This window comes from Pseudophryne corroboree, chromosome 9, assembly GCF_028390025.1.
Source record: "Pseudophryne corroboree isolate aPseCor3 chromosome 9, aPseCor3.hap2, whole genome shotgun sequence".
Classification (NCBI taxonomy): domain Eukaryota; kingdom Metazoa; phylum Chordata; class Amphibia; order Anura; family Myobatrachidae; genus Pseudophryne; species Pseudophryne corroboree.
The window spans coordinates 65,232,814-65,252,549 of record NC_086452.1 but is presented as its reverse complement, the minus strand read 5'-3'; the positions used below and the strand labels follow the sequence as shown (position 1 = coordinate 65,252,549).

The 19,736-nt window shown below is 44.1% G+C and overlaps 1 protein-coding gene across 6 annotated transcripts in view; it reads left to right on the top strand.

Moving 5' to 3' along the window:
• LOC134957501 (Krueppel-like factor 4) overlaps nt 1-18,703 on the top strand; it is a 41,004-nt gene extending 22,301 nt beyond the window's left edge. For 5 of the 6 annotated variants that reach the window (XM_063939477.1, XM_063939476.1, XM_063939478.1 and 2 more), the window contains exons 3-4: nt 16,587-17,568; nt 17,686-18,703. In XM_063939477.1, the coding sequence (XP_063795547.1) occupies nt 16,596-17,568; nt 17,686-17,861 (1,149 nt within the window). In that variant the 5' untranslated portion in view covers nt 16,587-16,595 and the 3' untranslated portion in view covers nt 17,862-18,703. Of the gene's footprint in view, nt 1-14,384; nt 14,554-16,586; nt 17,569-17,685 lie in introns of those variants that run through there. The other variant, XM_063939474.1, reaches the window with a different exon arrangement.
• Nucleotides 18,704-19,736: the final 1,033 nt, after the last annotated feature.

Below are 19,736 nucleotides of genomic sequence, written 5' to 3'. Positions count from 1 at the left end.
ATCTGATGAAACCTTGAAGCCCGCCAGATGAGGGTCTTCCCTCTCCACTTAGAGCTGTCACAGTCTCCATGCCAGTGACCCACGTCTTACATTCTCTGCTTATTCCACATCTGCTAATCTCTATTTTCCTGTAGCAGTGAAAGTTGGAGGAAATGAGAAAAAAAACTAGATTGTGATAGAGAGGAAGAAACGCTACATGTCCAAAGCTTTATTTTATGGATTTCTTTTTTTTTTCAAACTTGTTCAGGAAACTTACCCCATCTCCTTTTCCCGTTTGGCTGACCAGCTTGCTCATTCCGGATCTGGATTTGCGTAGGCAGTGTTAAAAATAGTCAAGGTATATAAAGAGGCGAGGAGAGCCCCGCAGACCATAGGAGCACAGAAGAGCCCCAGATAAGGCCACGAAATCTCTTAACACTGAGCAGTCTAAACACAGACGAGAAACCGAGTTAACACAGATGAGACGCAGATAAAAAAAAAAAAAAAAATTATATATATATATATATATATATATATATATATATATATATATATATATATATATATATATATATATATATATATATATTCTCAAAAAAATAAAGGGAACACTAAAATAACACATCCTAGATCTGAATGAATGAAATATTGTTGTTAAATACTTTGGTCTTTATATAGTTGAATGTGCTGACAACAAAATCACACAACAATTATCAATGCAAATCAAATTTATTAACCCATGGAGGTCTGGATTTGGAGTCACACTCAAAATTAAAGTGGAAAAACACACTACAGGCTGATCCGACTTTGATGTAATGTCCTTTAAAACAAGTCAAAATGAGGCTCAGTAGTGTCTGTGGCCTCCTCGTGCCTGTATGACCTCCCTACAATGCCTGAGCATGCTCCTGATGAGGTGGCGGATGGTCTCCTGAGGGATCTCCTCCCAGACCTGGACTAAAGCATCCGCCAACTCCTGGACAGTCTGTGGTGCAACGTGGCGTTGGTGGATGGAGTGAGACATGATGTCCCAGATGTGCTCAATTGGATTCAGGTCTGGGGAACGGGCGGGCCAGTCCATAGCATCAATGCCTTCGTCTTGCAGGAACTGCTGACACACTCCAGCCACATGAGGTCTAGCATTGTCTTGCATTAGAAGGAACCCAGGGCCAACCGCACCAGCATATGGTCTCACAAGGGGTCTGAGGATCTCATCTTGGTACCTAATGGCAGTCAGGCTACCTTTGGCGAGCACATGGAGGGCTGTGCGGCCCCCCAAAGAAATGCCACCCCACACCATTACTGACCCACTGCCAAACCGGTCATGCTGGAGGATGTTGCAGGCAGCAGAACATTCTCCTTGGCGTCTCCAGACTCTGTCACGTCTGTCACGTGCTCAGTAAGAACCTGCTTTCATCTGTGAAGAGCACAGGGCGCCAGTGGCGAATTTGCCAATCTTGGTGTTCTCTGGCAAATGACAAACGTCCTGCACGGTGATGGGCTGTAAGTACAACCCCCACCTGTGGGCGGCGGGCCCTCATACCACCCTCATGGAGTCTGTTTCTGATCGTTTGAGTAGACACATGCAAATTTGTGGCTTGCTGGAGGTCATTTTGCAGGGCTCTGGCGGTGCTCCTCCTGTTCCTCCTTGCACAAAGGCGGAGGTAGTGGTCCTGCTGCTGGGTTGTTGCCCTCCTACAGCCTCCTCCACGTCTCCTGATGTACTGGCCTGTCTCCTGGTAGCTCCTCCATGCTCTGGACACTACGCTGACAGACACGGCAAACCTTCTTGCCACAGCTCAAACTGATGTGCCATCCTGGATGAGCTGCACTACCTGAGCCACTTGTGTGGGTTGTAGGGAGGTCATACAGGCACGTGGAGGCCACACACACTACTGAGCCTCATTTTGACTTGTTTTAAGGACATTACATCAAAGTTGGATCAGCCTGTAGTGTGTTTCTCCACTTTAATTTTGAGTGTGACTCCAAATCCAGACCTCCATGGATTAATAAATTTGATTTCCATTGATAATTTTTGTGTGATTTTGTTGTCTGCACATTCAACTATGTAAAGAACAAAGTATTTAATAATAATATTTCATTCATTCAGATCTAGGATGTGTTATTTTAGTGTTCCCTTTATTTTTTTGAGCAGTGTGTGTGTGTGTGTGTGTGTGTGTGTGTGTGTATGTATGTGTGTGTGTATATATATATATATATATATATATATATATATATATATATATATATATATATATATAATATATTTATATTTTATTATTTTATCTATCTATCTGTAGGGCGAGCACTGGCAGTCTTTCACGTGACCCTCCTCATACACCATTTCTATGACCTAGTCTCTTTTCTGTCATTACCAGCAAGAACTAATACTTTTATATTAAATCGATTCAGTAATGATATAATATCACTGTATTGCATGTGGCAGTCAGGAGACTGCAGCTGCATCCTGATACTTTCAGTGTAATGCATAGTGCTCCTTTCCCTGTACACCTTCTATTTCTTCCCCGCTAGGATACGTGTGCACCCCCCCCCCCCACCACCACCACCACTCCTGGCTGATCACCTATATATAATGTAAAGAAAATGAAAATAGTATGGCTGTCACATTGTCTCCTTCATCTTTAGAGGCCATTTATCATTAACAGCATTTGCAATGCAATCTGGGCACAATATTAACGCCCAAGATCTCCTTGCATAATGTGATTAAATTGGCGGGACGTATCCTTTTTCAGCCTCAGGAATAGGAGCTCATCTCTGAAGTTCTGAGGCTGCTCTGCGTGCGTGATCCCGATGACCACACATGCACAGTGACCATTTCTAGCGGTGGTTGCAAGGGGTAACCTTCTGCCGGCTGCAAATGCGATGTGTGGCCCATAGGCTACAATGGCCGGTGGTAACTGCGGTGACCAATCTCCGGAGTCTTATACCGGTGGGAATGGAGGGATTGTAGCAGGTATTGGAGACACCTGCTGCGGGGCCTCTTGCATGCATGCATGCATACATACATGGGATCCTTAATATTTGCGGCTAACGCCTGACAATTATAAATGGGCCCCTATGCGACCTATCGTACATTATATTCTTCCGACTCGGATCATAACAATATATTGTACACATCGTATAGTGTGTAAATTTAGTGCATATGGTGGTGTGATGTATCGTTACATCGTTAATTGAATACCTCCTTGCAGAACAAAACATTGCAGACCATGGGATACAAGCTATATAGACATTAGGGTAAATTTACTAAGGTGGGAGATTTTTAGAACTGGTGATGTTGCCCATGGCAACCAATCAGATTCTACTTACCATTTATCTAGCTGCTTCTAGCAGATAATAGATATAATCTGATTGGTTGCTATAGGCAACATCACCAGTTCTAAAAATCTCCCACCTTAGTAAATTTACCCCATTGTGTCCTATGCAGTCACAGTACCCACAGAGACAGTGCAGCTTGATGAGCCACTCCTTTAACCTCTATGGAGGAGATTAATCACCTGAAGTTCATGCAAAAGCATTATACTGCAAAATAACACACACAGAAAATCATATAGGAATCCATGCACAAGCCCTGTTTATAAGGTTGAACAAATAAAATTGTTCTCCTAACTTAACCATAAAGCTGAATATAGAAAGCCTGGGAGTGGGAATATCACCGTGGAATAATGTGTAAAGTGAACAAGCAGGTTGGTTTACTGAGCTGCCATCTGCAGAATATATATTTATCTGGTACATGAACAGGTTTCTACCGGAGAGTGACCTATATCCCCTGCTCCTGGTTGCATTAGTGAGAGGCACTAAACAAAATAATGATGCCATAATGCACACGCCCTGGAATAAGATCTAAATACCCATCTGCAGAAAAAAAACTAAAAATGTATTTGTATTTTTATTCCACTAAATTCACGGAGAAGCTCCTTAATCCATAATGTGCTGTTCTTTCGGAAACCTGGCTGACTTCTAAGACCTAGGGGCCCTTTTATAAAAAAATATTTGTGGCTATTTCCCCGAAAACACCCAGTTTCAGGGGTTAGCCGCAAATATTTAGTATCACCTGAATGTATATAGGAGAGAACGCAGCAGCTTTCTCCCATACCTGCTGTGATCCCTCCATTCCTGCCGGCAGCTACATCCCCTTAGGTTTCTATGGGGGAATGTGATGCCGCCAGGTTTATCAATTTCCCGAATGTGAAGCGTTCCAGAGATTGGTCCCTGCAGCTACCACAATCTGAAGATGGCTGTAGCCTATGGGCTACACTTTGCATATGCAGCTGGCAGAGGGTTTCCTGGGAACCCTCCTCATAAATGGTCACCACTTTCACACTCTGCACATCACAGGGACAGGCTCCTTTAGGTGCCCCTGCTTGTATTCCATAATACATCCCGCCGATACAGTGCTGCCCAGATCACATTGAGTATGTGATAAATGGGTCGCCTGGAGAGAAGCAGGTGATGGACCCACCTTAAGGCTTCATCTTCATGGGATGACCTCTCCCCCTTTCTGCACTGATATACAAAAAATGATTCACATTTATAATACTATAAGATGATGAGAAAATGTGAAAAAAAGCTGATTTTCATTTTTCTTCAGTATATTCACATTTTATGTTGAACGTTGAGCCTGGCGTTTACTTTCTATACCAGTGTTTCCCAACCTCTGTCCTCAAGGCATTCCAACGGTCCAGGTTTTAAGGCTAGCTATAGTTGAGTACAATTGTACCTATCTGTGCTAAAGCATGCATATCCTCAAAACCTGGACTGTTAGTCAGTAGCGTAAGTTTGTCCCAGTTGCCTGGAGGCAAGGAAAATATTGGTGACTATATATATATATATATATATATATATATATATATATATATATATATATATATATATATATATATATATATATATAATTTCCTTGCTCCTGCATAGCAAGCCTGCAGATTCTGACTATATGAAGCTACTACAAAAACATTGCAACTAGGCAGATCTATGTAGGGGTCCAGCCACACACCACATAGATCTGCTCAGTCACTCCCAATGCTGATTATTTCTCTGACAATTAATTTGCAAATGTCATATCCAGGATTAGAACCCACGACCTATTACACTGGAAGCATGCACCTTACTGGTGGAGATATCTGCTGTTGCATAGGAAGCAGGAGAATTCTAACTATATGAAGTTACTTGTAATTGTCAGAGAAATAACTGTACATAGTTAGAATTCTCATGCTTCCTTTATAGGAGCAAATAGCTTCATCAGTAAGGTGTCTCCTTCCAGTGTATCTATAATACAGAGGGTGTGATTTGTAAGGTGTAGTGACTAGTGGGGAAGTCGGCTACGGAAGAGATAAAGGCTGCTGTCAATTAACTTAATTGATTAATGTCGCTGAACACACAGAACAGGAATAGAGGTGCCCCCCTAAAAGCAGGAGCCCGGCGGCAGTTGACTCCGTTGCCTCCCAGAGTTCTGCCTCTGGTGTTAGTGTTCCTTGAGGTCTAAGGTTGGGAATTACTGTCCTACACCCAGTTGAATCATGGGGGTATATATAGACTAAGCTTTGGCTTTCCAAAGTCACTGGTTGTCGGCAGTTCTGACTGCTTGATTTTTATATGGCAATACAAAAAAATGCCAAACTAGCATGTTGTACAATTAAAATTATTGCTTTAAAAGACGCCAGTTGGTGGCTTTGAAAAGATGACGCTTAGTAAATAAACCCCTGGTGTTATCTGGTTTCTGTTCCATTAGGGGAGTATACACGGGGGAGATGTGTGCTGAACGATCTAGCACAGACCGCTCAGCACACATCTCTCCCCCCGCTCATCACTTGGCGCAATGTGTACTGAGGGGGCGCTCACTTCACACAGCGGTGTGCCTGCATGCATGCCAATCTAGCATCGGCGATAGCGGGGGTCGCGCATCGCTATCGCTGTGGGGCATACACATGGGTGGTCACTCCGAGTTGATCGCAGCCAGCAACTTTTAGCTGCTGCTGCGATCAATAGTCCACGCCTATGGGGGAGTGTATTTTAGCTTAGCAGGGCTGCGATCGCTTGTGCAGCCCTGCTAAGCAAAAAAAAATTCAAGCAGAAGTAGACTAGGGCTGGACATACCCTGTGCGATGGCTCCAGCGATGATGGGCCCGGCTTTGACGTCACTCCTCCGCGCCCGGCTTTGACGTCACTCCTCCGCCCTCCGTTGTCCTGGACACGCCTACGTTTTACTCACCACTCCCCGAAAACGCTCTCCAACGGTCCGGATCCGCCCATCCACGCCTCCTTCCTGTCAGTCGTCTTAGCGGTAGCCGCGACGTAACCCGGCGACCCCTGATGCCGGGCAACATCGCGCACAGCGGCCGTCACGCATGCGCATTCCGCACCCGTTCGCACTGCAGCGAAAAACCGCTGCGTGCGAATGGGTCGGAATGACCCCCATGGAGCGATGTATGCTTCTTTTATAAGCACTCTGGTCAGATTGCTTAGAAATTAAGCAAAACTTGCTCCGTGTGTATTATTATTTATATTATATATCAAAACTAATGCAGCGCTGTGCAAAGAAGGGTTTTTTCATTATCTCAGTTCCAGCTTTGGTGGATCTTGCAATCTAAATCTACTAACCTGAATCTACACTTTTAATAATTATTATAACACCCCAACCCACCACTTATGATTGAAAAAAATGGCATGCACAGACAGTGTCAGACTGGGGCATGTAGGGCCCACCGGTGGAATGCATAGACATGGCTGGTGGCAGCAATAAATACTGAACTATCAAGGAATACGTTCCATTATCTGGATACGGTCAGAATACAAACGCTGGAATCCCAACACTGCTCAGAATGCCGACACCGGCTTCCCGAATAGGGTCACCAGCGAGATAAGCTGCTGCATGGGGAGGGGGGTTTAGGCACCCCCAGGGAGGATTAGTTTTAGGCAGTGCCTGACTGGGACATGAAGGGCCCACCAGGGGAATGCAGTGGTAGAGGCCCATGATAAAGGGATGGAGAGAGAGAGAGATATATATATATATATATTATAGTAAACACTGCTAGTGCATGCATGAAAATGTACTATAGTAACTATAGAAAATACAACATAGTCCTGTGCAGTAAAATATAACTTGCGTATAATTTATCATTCAAGCTCAGAGTCTTGAACCTGGTCCCCCGAGGAGTAGGAGGGCCCACAGGCAGTGGGGCCCACCGGGGGTTTCCCCCCTGTTCCCCTGTGGGCCAGTCTGACCCTGGGTTTAGGCTGTGGGAAGGGGGGGGGGGGGGTATAGGCACCCCCAGGGAGGGTCAGGTTTAGGCTGCAGGAAGGGGGGGTTAGGTATAGGCACCCCCAGGGGGAGGGTTAGATTTAGGGTGCAGGAAGGGGGGAGTTACAGTAGGTATAGGCACCACCAGGGAGGGTTTGGTTTAGGTTGCTGGAAAGGGGGGTTAAGGGGCCAGTGGGGGAAGGTAAGTATGCTTAAATTCTACTGTCAGGATTCTGATAATCTGGATGCCATGGTGTGTGTTCTGACTACCGGCATCCCAACTGCGGGCATTTCAATCCCAACCCCCATTATCTTATTGTACAGCAAAAGGAAACCCACCTGCAGGATGCACAGACTATAAGCTATACTCTGGTTCTAGCACCCGGTGTCTGACTTCCTTGCACCGTACAGGTCCTGTAAATGATGTAAGTATGAGTTATGAGCACTATCAAAATGAATGTTTGCTTTAAAAAAAATTATATATATATATATATATATATATATATATATATATATATATATATATATATATCTTTTTTTTTTTTTTTTTTTTTTTCCCCTTGCATCAATCCTCTAGTGTAGTGGATGGTACAAATTGAAATCTCATCACCCCACTCAGCAGACAGATAAAAGTTTAGCAATATGCAATTTATTAATGGGACTTTCGTTAGTAAGCATGGAACTGACCAGTTATTAGTACAACTGAAAGATACATTTCAATATAAGATGTAACTTAAAATCAAATATAATTAAATCGGAATCAAAGCTGCTATCTCAGAAGTTGTGTTTTTGTACTGTTTGTTTGTTTTTGGGTTTGTTTGTTTTTTAATACCTAGCTCGGCACTTTTTTTAAGCGTGCATCAAATAGTTCTTATAGTCACTTGTTCTGTTCCCCCCCCCCCCTCCCCCTCCCCCCCTGTACATCTACTCATTGGTTTCATACCAATCACCCTTATCTGTGCACACTTGCACCACCACTATCCCTGGTGCAAAAGATGCAACTAAGGGGGTCATTCCGAGTTGATCGCTAGCTGCCATTGTTCACAGCGCAGCGATCAGGCTAAAAATCTGCATTTCTGCGTATGTTCCGCAATGCGCACGCGCGATGTACAGGTACAAAGCCCGTTGTGGTTGTGCACAGGTTCTAGTGAAGTTTTCAGTCGCACTGGGGGCCGCAAGATTGACAGGAAGGGGGCGTTTCTGGGTGTCAACTGACCGTTTTCAGGGAGAGTTTGCAAAAACGCAGGCGTGTCTGAAAAAATGCAGGCGTGGCTGGGCGGGTGTATGACGTCAAATCCGGACCCGAATAGGCTGAAGTGATCGCAAGCGCTGAGTAGGTTCAGAGGTACTCAGAAACTGCACAAACTTCTGCTAAGCTAAAATGCACTCCCCAGTGGGTGGCGGCGTAGCGTTTGCACGGCTGCTAAAACTAGCGAGCGAGCGATCAACTCGGAATGACCCTCCAAATACCAGCAATAATTGCTAGTCAGCAGCACTCTACATGGCCTGCATTTCGGTTAACGCACCCTCTCTGAAATTGCTTTGTGTAAATGGCCTGTTACAACCCAGTTATCCCCTTTCAGCCACAAGTAGAGATGCTTATACAGTGAGAGAACGTGTAAATATGATCCATAGATAGACTTGCGCTCACCTCTGCATGTGATGGCAGAGGGGAGAGGATGTTACAGTACTTTATCATGTCATTATGGACATGGAAGTCTCATGCTAAGTAAATTGTAGCGTAATCTATCTTCATTACCAGTGGTGGATTTTACCTATGGGCTGCATCCCCCATAGTAAAATCCACTACCTCAAACAACAAATAGGACAAAATAACAGACAACTTCAGCGGTTGTAACTATTCCCCCCCCCCCCCCCCCCTCCCTTCCTATGGTCAGTACTTTGTAGAGCCACCTTTTGCGGCAATTACAACTGCAAGTCGCTTTGGATAAGTCTCTATGAGCTTACCACTGGGATTTTTGCCCATTCCTAACGGCAAAACTGTTCCAGCTCCTTCATTTTGGATGGTTTCTGCTTGTGAACAGCAATCTTCAAGTCTGACCACAGATTCTCAATTGGATTGAGATCTGGGCTTTGACTAGGCCATTCCAACAGCTTAAAATGTTTCCCCCTTAAACCCCTCAAGTGTTGCTTTAGCAGTATGCTTCGGGTCTTTGTCCTGCTGGAAGGTGAACCTCAGTCTCAAATCACAAGCAGACAAATAGGTTTTGCTCAAGAATATCCCTGTATTTAGCACCATCCAGCTTTCCCTCGACACCAAACAGTTTATCAGTCCCTGCTGCTGAAAAACATCCCCACAGCATGATGCTGCCACCACCATGTTTCACTGTGGGGATGGTGTTCTTGGGCTGATGGGATGTGTTAGGTTTGCGCCAGACATAGCGTTTTCCTTGGTGGCCGGAAAGTTACATTTTAGTCTCATCTGACCAGAGCACCTTCCTCCATACATTTGGGGAGTCGTCCACATGCCTTTTGGCAAACTCAAAACGTACCTTCATTTTTAACACTAAGTAATGGCATTTTTTCTGGCCACTTTTCCATAAAGCCCAGCTCTATGGAGTGTACGGCTTATTGTGGTCACATGCGCAGATACACCAGTCTCTGCTGTGGAACTCTGCAGCTCCTTCAGGGTTACCTTTGGTCTCTGTGCTGCCTCTCTGATTAATGCCCTCCTTGCCTGGTCTGAGTTTTGGTTGCCGGCCCTCTCATGGCAGGTTTGTTGTGGTACCATGTTCTTTCCATTTGAAGATGATGGATTTGATGGTGCTCCGGGGGATCATCAAAGATTTGTATATTTTATATTTTATTTTTATTTATTTTTCTTTAATAACCCATCCCTGACTTGTACTTCTCAACAACTTTGTCCCTGACATGTTTGGAGAGCTCCTTGGTCTTCATGGTGTGGTGTTGCAGCCTCTGGGGCCTTTCAGAAAAGGTGTGCTTATACTGACAGATCATGTGACACTTAGAGTGCACACAGGTGGACTAATTATGTGACTTCTGAAGGTAATTGGTTGCGCCAGAACTTTTGAGGTTCTTCATAGCAAAGCAGGTGAATACATATGCACATGCCAATTTTAACATTTTTATTTCTAAAAATAATTTTTTATATAATTTTTTTTTTCACTTCACCAACTTAGATTATCTTGTGCAGATCCATCTCCTAAAATTCAGACTACAACCTGTAATTATTATTTTTTAATTAATGTAACAAAATCGGTAAAAAGCCAAGGGGGGAGGGGGGTGAATACTCTACTCCAACACAGCTGTGTGTGTATGTGTGTGTATGTGTATATATATATATATATATATATATATATATATATATATATATATATATATATATATATTAGAATTCCCGTGTGCACTGTATGCTCTGCTCAGACTAGACATTGGGGGTAATTCAGAGTTGATTGCAGCAGCAAATTTGTTAGCAGATGGGCAAAACCATGTGCACTGGTGGGAGGGCAGATATAACGTGCAGAGAGAGTTAGATTTGGGTAGGTTATATTTCTGTGCAGGGTAAATACTGGCTGCTTTATTTTTACACTGCAATTTAGATTTCAGTTGGAACACACCCCACCCAAATCTAAAGGGCCCCATACACTAGAACGATAGTTCTCGATTTCATCCAATTCCGGGCCGATATATCGGGTGAAATTGGGCATTTTGGATGCGTTTCCGATCCACGTTCCCGTTAGAGTCAGATCGGCTCCCCTAGATTGTTAGTACTGCACTCGTGATATGTCAGTTCCCGCAGGCATGGCTGGGATCGCATAAGATATATTGCATGCAAAATGTACCAAATTGTATGGAACCAGTCCCCGGGAGAGCAAGGGAAATCGCATCTGTCTTCCACCTCAGACATATATCTCTGTAGTGTATGGGGGCTTTAACTCTCTCTGCAGATGTTCTATCTGACACCCCCCCTCCCCCCCCTCCCATGCAGTGCACATGGTTTTGCCCAACTGGTAACAAATTTGCTGCTGCGATCAGGTCTGAATTAGGTCCATTGAGATTTATCGGGGCAAGCATTCAATATCCCGGCTGTCAGGATCCCGGTGCCGAGATACCGACAACTATTCTCCCTCTTCGGGTGTCCACGGAGGGAGAATAAATGGCACAGCCCGTCACTGTGCCGGGATATTGTAGTAGACCCATTTATGGGATATATGCATTCTGTATTTGAGGCAATATATTTGGATCATGTTCCAACACTGAATACTTTGGTACACTGCCCGCAGGAGGACTGTGTTTGGAGAGGGAATAGAACCTGTATGTACTTTCCTCTATATCTGACACCTCTCTATAATCCTGGGGGTGCTTAGTATACAGTATTTGCTAGATGTGTAACGAGGCTAATTACTGGGATAATTACATCCGGATGATATTGGCTCTGTAGACTGAGGGAAGATCTGTAGTGTATGATATTCCGTATTACACACCACCCCTCTCATACTCTCCAGTGGGTATCCAGACTATAGGTGACAGTCAATAGGTTAATCCCTAATGGTCGACATGCATTGAGTCGACATGTACAAAAGGTTGACATGATCGACACACACGGTCAAAATAACTGTTTTTTTCATACTTTTCAGGCATAGTAACCTATGCCGAGAGTAGTGGCGTGAAGCACCTTGCCCGAAGTGTGGTGAGCGAATGCGGTACACTAATTGGGGTTCCGTGTGCTCTGATGGTGAAAACGACACCAAGAGGGGGGGGGGGGGAAGTGGCAACCTCTTCTCTCTTTTTTTTTTTTTTTTTTTTCTTTTTTTTTACTGAATTCCATGTTGACCTTGTCTATTCTATTGTATATATTTTACATGTCGACCTAATGACCCTGTGGACCATATAGGGTCAACCTAATGATCCACACACCTCAGGTGAGGGGCTGGCTAGACTGGCCACTTCTGCCCATGTATGGATAGCGGTCTCACCCATACACAGACACAGGGGGGGCGCTCGCCTCCCCTAGCACACTGCCACCGATGGGACACACTACTTTAGGTGACCTAGTGCCAGTGTTGGACTGGGGTATGAAGGGCCCACTGGGGGAATGCAGTGATAGGGGCCCATGCTTAGGGTTGTCCCCGGAGGGGCTAACCTTTAGGTAATGCATTGTCTGGGCCTCTTGTTAAATATATATAGTAAAACTGCTAGTTCATGCATAATAAAGTACCAGATTAGTAACAGGAATGCACTGCAGACTATACACCGTAGTCCTGTGCAGTATAATGGAAGGAGGTGGGCCCTCGGCTAGTGGGGCCTACCGGGGGTTTCCCCTGTGGGCCAGTCCAACACCGTCTAGCGCAGTCCATTCTTGATCATTTCACTCTGCATCCTGACCTGCACTGAAGAGGTTAAGGTCCATCCCTCCCCCTCCCCTTATCTGTACATCCGATTCCTCAGCTGTAATTGGGAGGACGCATTGCACGTTGATTGTTTAGCGGTGCACCACGGTAAAGCTCAGGCTGTGCTGTGATCGCAGGTTGGCTGCCTGAGAGCGCTGCAGTATCGGGAAACTTATTCCTGAATCCCCTGTGCAGCCAGCTCCCAGCCTAGGTCAGGGCACACGGCTCAGGAGGCACTGGCTAGTACCAGAGCCAGATTTACATGCAATATATGAGCCAAAGGGTACATGTGGGCATAATACACAAGTGCAGCAGTATATACTACTGGAAACGTGTTGGGTTTTGATCAGAGATGTGTGGATAAAATACACAGGTGATACACTGCCATAGACTCTTTTTTTTTTTTTTTTTTTTTTTTTTTTATACTACAGAGTTTTGGCTATGAAAATGGATAGAAAAAAAAAGAAAATAAAAAATTATATATATATATATATATATATATATATATATATATATATATATATATATATATATATTATAAATTCTTCATATACTTTATGCAGTTAAAGCTCTGACACAAACGTTAGCATGACAGAGGCTCTGCCTCACCCCACCGCTGGTGGAGTCCTGTAGAAGCCAGCCACAGTGGGAGTGTGACATGCTGAGAGTTCTATATAAAGAGCTCCGAGCTGTACAGTTGCAGTTAGCAGAAATGGGCCAGTACTGTAGTAGCAGCCAATGACCCTGTCCTCTCACTCTGAACACTACACCTGCTCTTTGCACAATCAGCAGCATGTACTCCCCTCTCTGCCTTACCCAGGTAAGTGGCCTCAGATCTGGGCACCTGGCTGGTGCTGTACGGGTCACAGAACTGCGGGGTGACCCCTAATATCTGTAGTAATTCACGTAATACACGTTACTAATGAGTAGTGAAGACATTACAGATAACCTGTAGGAGTTATCACATGGTATATGGATAATGTGGTATATAGAGCACCCTGGGATACAGCCAGGGGAAGGGTCTGGGGGAGATGTGACCATTGCTGGGTGCATCGCTGTGATATGAGCAGCTCGCATCCCGCGATGTATGACGGAAAGTGAGATAACGGCGCAGTTCTGGGAATGAGACATCGCTCCCCGGATAAGTCTTATCTGCTCTGACAGGCTGCGCCCTGTGCAGAGGCTCCTTCTGTGTCACCCTCTCCCTGCACATAGTAATGATGGCCCCACTTCCACAGGGGATTCTGCTTTCTGTTAACCAGATTTCTGCTGAGAGATTTTTCCCAACTGGATCTACTTACTAGGAAGAAGTCTCCATAAAAAGAAAAAATGCACATGATGGGGGGGGGGGGGGGGGGGGGATTAAATAAAAAAAAAAAAAATATATATATATATATATATATATATATATATATATATATATATATATATATATATATATATATATATATATATATATATATATATATATATACTATTTATTTATAATAAAAATATGTGTTCTGTTCCCAGATGGACTAGCATACACAAAATGAAGTTCAGAGACTCTAGTACTAGTGTGTAGTGAAGTTGCAGTGTGTGGTGCGAGTACTCGGGGCAGATCCACGCATGTGCTGCTGTTATTACAGGGTAATGAGATGTGACAGCAGCCTGGGGCTATGGGTGGGGCTACACTATATGTATAAAGACAGTGGGCAGCCAATCAGGTGAGACTACTCATGCATATCAATAGAGCTGGCGGCCAATCATCACAAGGCATGCACCATAACAGGCAGCAGTCACCTCAGAATCAGATTAGTTGTTTAAGAAAGTTTGTGGATTTAGCAGGAGGACACAGCTGCCCCCTGCGCCCCAGTCACCCGCCTGCCTGGCGTGCCCGCTCCAAGGATGACACTGGCATTCTCCAGCCTGCAGCCAGCTGAGAACAAGCTCGGAACAGTCTCGGTGAGTCTCCTGCTACTGGCTGGGGGGAAAGTTACAGCTTCTCACACTTGTGTCACTTGTTACATTGTATCCAGCGGTGATCTCACAGATTCCTTATTCCAAGGGGATGTATCCAGTGAGTGTGTTACATTGTATCCAGAGAGTGTGATATAGGGGTCAGTGTGTTACATTGTATCCAGAGAGTGTGATATAGGGTCCGTGTGTTACATTGTATCCAGAGAGTGTGTTATATGTTAGTGTATTACATTGTATCCAGAGAGTGTGATATAGGAGTCAGTGTGTTACTTTGTATCCTGCAGTTACAGATGCACCCAGAGAGTGTGATATAGGAGTCAGTGTGTTACATTGTATCCAGCAGTCACAGATGCACCCAGAGAGTGTGAAATAGGGTCAGTGTGTTACATTGTATCCGGAGAGTGTGATATAGGGGTCAGTGTGTTACTTTGTATCCTGCAGTGATCTCATATATTCCTTTATGGCTAGGGGATGTAACTAGGGAGTGTGGTATATTAGTCAGTGTGTTACATTGTACCCAGAGAGTGTGATATAGGAGTCAGTGTGTTACAGTGTATCCTGCAGTTACAGATGCACCCAGAGAGTGTTATATTAGTCAGTGTGTTACATTGTATCCTGCAGTCACTGATGCACCCAGAGAGTGTGCTATAAGAGTCAGTGTGTTACAGTGTATCAGAGTTGGGTCAGTGTTACAATGTATCAGCTCAGACTCCTTAGTAAATAGTTACATTGCAGCCTCCGGAGCCCGGGCTGTGTCCCCTGCTATAGAGCCGGGCAGTGTCCCGGGAATGTGTGTCTCAGGCTGGGGAGGAAGAGACTCCTGAGCGGGCTGTGATGTGTTTGTACAGCGGCCGCACTGTTTGTTATATGACTATTAGGAGATGAACCCGTTTTACAGGTTCCCAGTAATAATAACGCAGAGACCTGTGCTGGACACTGCACCACGTCCTGCTGCAAATCTCATTTACAGTCTTTATTCATTTCCTATTTTGTTTCCTTTAATTTTTTTTTAATGGAAATTACAATACAAATGTTTTGCCTCTTATGTTGTCTATTAATACTTATGTTTGTTTTGCATTTTGCGGTTTTTCAATATTGAAATGTAAAGCATTCGGGTCCTACTGGGAGTAAAGGTTTCTGTGCATGTTATTTATATTTATCCTATGCATATTGTTTGTTTATGTAGTTTGGGATAGGTAAGTATCCTCTGTGTGTTGGGGCACTCTTGTGATATTATTTAGAAAAATTTAAATGAATGTATTAGTAGTATACATTAAGAATAATGTTCACATGTTACACAATAAAAGGAAGTGGGTAAGTGATCACATACATATGTTTTATCCAATGAATACAGAATTAATTAATTAATTGGATAAGTCATATACATGCAATCATTTACCCAGTTTATATTATTGTGTACATAGAGATGTTTACTTATTTTTAATGCAGGCTATTTTTTTTTAATTTATTTTTTTAATTTATCATGAGTGCCTCAACATACAGTCTACTGCTTGGGATAGGCGTATGAATAGCCTTACAAATAATTAAGGTTCAAAAAGGGTTGAGATTACCTAAAGGATAAAAAAAAGGGGCAGACTAGATGGGCCAAGTGGTTCTTATCTGCCGTCACATTCTATGGTTCTATGTTACTTACCTATCCCAAACCATACTTTGTTTCATTGATTCTTGGGAGCACCACCAACAGACCTATTACTCACCACAGTTATAATTACAGTGTATATTTCTTCATATGTTGGTATGTAATGAACTTTTCAATTTTTTTTATTTTTATAGATAGAAACTAAGGGGGTCATTTACTAAGCAGTGATAAGAGCGGAGACATGAGTCAGTGGAGAAATTGGTTTCTCTGAGCAATCAGCAGCTCTGTATAATTATTTTATAATATGCAAATTATAGATGTTACTTCAGTGCTGATTTAGGGGTGTAATATCTGTGCTGAACCTATATCATCCTGACTGTTGTTGTTGGTCTTGTTCTGACCTCTCTGTCCCCCCCAGGAGCTGAGTATGGAGGACATGGGCTACATTATGATCGATTCCTGCAGCATCAAGAAAGAGGAGGATGATCTGGGAAAGTTCGTGGATTTGGATTTTATTTTGGCCCACACTACCAGCAACCAGAGTGGGGGCAGCTCGGGCCATGGGGGCACTTACCCCCTGCCAGAGACCCCCGAGAGCTGCAGCACCACCTATGACAGTGACGGCTCGTACCCTGCCAGCAGGAAATACCGGGCGGGCAGCTTTATTGGGAGCCCCCAGCACAGCTATGTGGCAGAGCTGCTCACCCCAGATGTGCCCTGCATGGATGCACCCCCGGAGTACGGACTGAAGCCCCTGCACAGCCGCCATTACACCGAGCTACGGGTGACCGGCCTGGATGCCCCTCTGCACTTATCCGTGGAGCAGATCCAGCAGCTGGGGGCCAACATCAAGAAGGAGAGACCCGAGCAAGCCTGCATGCTGAGCACCCCGTCCCCCGGCTCCCCCGACTGCATGGGCCCCATGATGGAGCACAAGGGGGGCGGCATAATGCACCTGCAGGGCCAGCTAGGGGGGCACACGTATGTCCAGCACAGGGTCAGCCCCACAGAGGAGATGTCCCTGAGTGACTGTCACGTTATGCAGGACCTGCACTGCCTCCCCATCATGCCCACCATGGGCCAACAGCACTACCAGCTGGCCCAGCCTTACCCCCCGCACTTTGCCGGCCAGGCAGCAGCACAGTTCCACGGACAGTTTGGTGTTTACAGGGAGCACATGAAGGTCCACCCGGCCATGCACGGCATGATCGTCACCCCTCCATCCTCCCCATTGCTGGAGTTCTACCCGGCCATGAACCCCCCTGATGACTGCAAACCCAAGAGGGGCCGGAGATCCTGGGCCCGCAAGAGAACGGCCACCCACAGCTGCGAGTACCCTGGATGCGGCAAAACTTACACCAAGAGCTCCCACCTGAAGGCGCATATGCGCACACATACAGGTACATGCCAGGTTTTCTAGATGTGCCCCAGATGGCTATGCCCAACCCTGACTCACCCCCATCTCCCCCTCCTACCCACCCCATGTAACTAATATGTTCTTGTCTTTCTTCCCCCAGGTGAGAAGCCATATCACTGCAACTGGGAGGGCTGCGGCTGGAAATTCGCCAGATCGGACGAACTCACTCGCCATTTCCGCAAACACACTGGCCACAGACCTTTCCAGTGCCAGCTGTGCGAGAGGGCTTTCTCCAGGTCCGACCACCTGGCCCTGCACATGAAGCGACACATGTGACCCCTCAGAGACACTGCCTATACACAGAGGACTTCATTTCTTACAGGGGTGTATATATGGCTGTACAGTTTGCTATTTAAAGAGGCACCTGCTCAGCAGATGACAGAGGAAATCTATAAATTTATATAATATAAAAGTCTGCAGAGGATCCGCCTATTCCCTGCGTTTTGTACAATATTTGTAATTTAGCTTCTTGCGTTTTTGTAAGGTAAATTGAAGTTTTACTTTTTTTTGCTGATCTGGAAGTTTCAGCTACTTTTTATACTCTTAGTTATACTTTAAAGGGGGGAATTCAAATGTTTGAAAAGTCAGTTGGGTGTCTGTTTTTACCGGTCTATGAGATAGGAAAAAACAGACACCCAACTGACTTTTCAAACAATTGAATCTCCCCCAAAGAGTCTAGAAAGCCGGGGGTGGGAATCGGGGCCCAGAAGTTTTGTGGGTTATTTGTATTTGATGAAAGTATTCTGAAAGCACTGCTCTAACCGTAATGTGCAATTACTGTCAGTCTAATGAGCGCTTCACATGGGGCGCTACAGGTTGCAGAACAGCGCCACCTAATGGACGCATGGGTGCACTGCATAGAACTTCTTAAACATTCCGCCTGTACATCGCATTATTGCGGACACTGCTAAGTCGGTGATCTTAATATTATTTGTTTTTTTTTTGTTTGTTTTTTTTGCCATTTTCCTTTTTTTATTTTTTTTATTTAACAGTACTTTTTGTTATGTTTCATCAGCTATCCTTGCTCTTTTCCCTTCGGAAGGGAAACTAGGTACCGTTGGCACTGCCTCATATTACATTTTGTAAATATTTGTACAATAAAACAATGTTTGTCACAATTTTTTTTTTGTCTGTTACTTTAGAAAATAAAACACATCATGCAACGGACGTTTTAAATGGGGATTAGTTATGTTGAATTCCTAAGCCTTTTTTTTTTTTTTTTTTTTTCATTTGAGAATAGAATAACAGGTTTATTATAAAGCATATGAATGTGTGTGTATTTTATATAGAATATAAATATTATTAGTTTGTATCAACCGTGATTATCTATCAAAAGTAGTGACCCAATATTAGAAATAACCTCAGATCCTAAACCTGTGGTCATAGAACTTTATAGAGACTTGAATAAAAATGACACCTGTTGAAAATGAGAATACTGTACACCAGTGGTTCTCAAACTGTGTGCCGTGGCACCCTGGGGTGCCTCGGACAACTTACAAGGGTGCCCTGGATTGGTGGTTCCGGACCTATTCAAATTATTTGTGGTCAACGTAATAGGCAAAACCAGTGCTTGTGGCTGACAATAATAAAATATGTTGACAAACGGAAGCAAATCTTGTCCCTCACGACACAATTGAATCTAAGGATGACACATAAACACAATTTACTTAATTTAAGCTGTTTTTTAAATTTCTAAGTAAGAAACTTTTGGTCTAGGGCTGTGGTGAAAAAAAAATTCTGATACTCTATGGTGCTGCGTGACTCAAAGTTTGGGAACCACTGCTCTACACTATTTGTTTGCCAGCAATAATTCTCCTGTCTCGTGGAATGGGCTCGAAACGAAAAAAAAAAAATGGCCTCAATCAAAATATCGTGTTACTTCTTACCTTCCAAATCCCATTGGCTGCTAACCGAGTTATGAGAGATAATAATAATAATTTTATTTATATAACAATCTTTCTGCAATAGGGCGCAAGGAGATAACATGTACTTGCAGCTCTGATTACTGGACTGGTGATACATTTTATAAATCTCCCACAAGATCTATTTTATTGTGTTTATATTCTGTACAGATTTCCTCACACTGCTTGTGTGTTTTTGTTATCTGTGTATCGGATTCCGTTTATAGACACAAACACAGTAAGTAGTTAT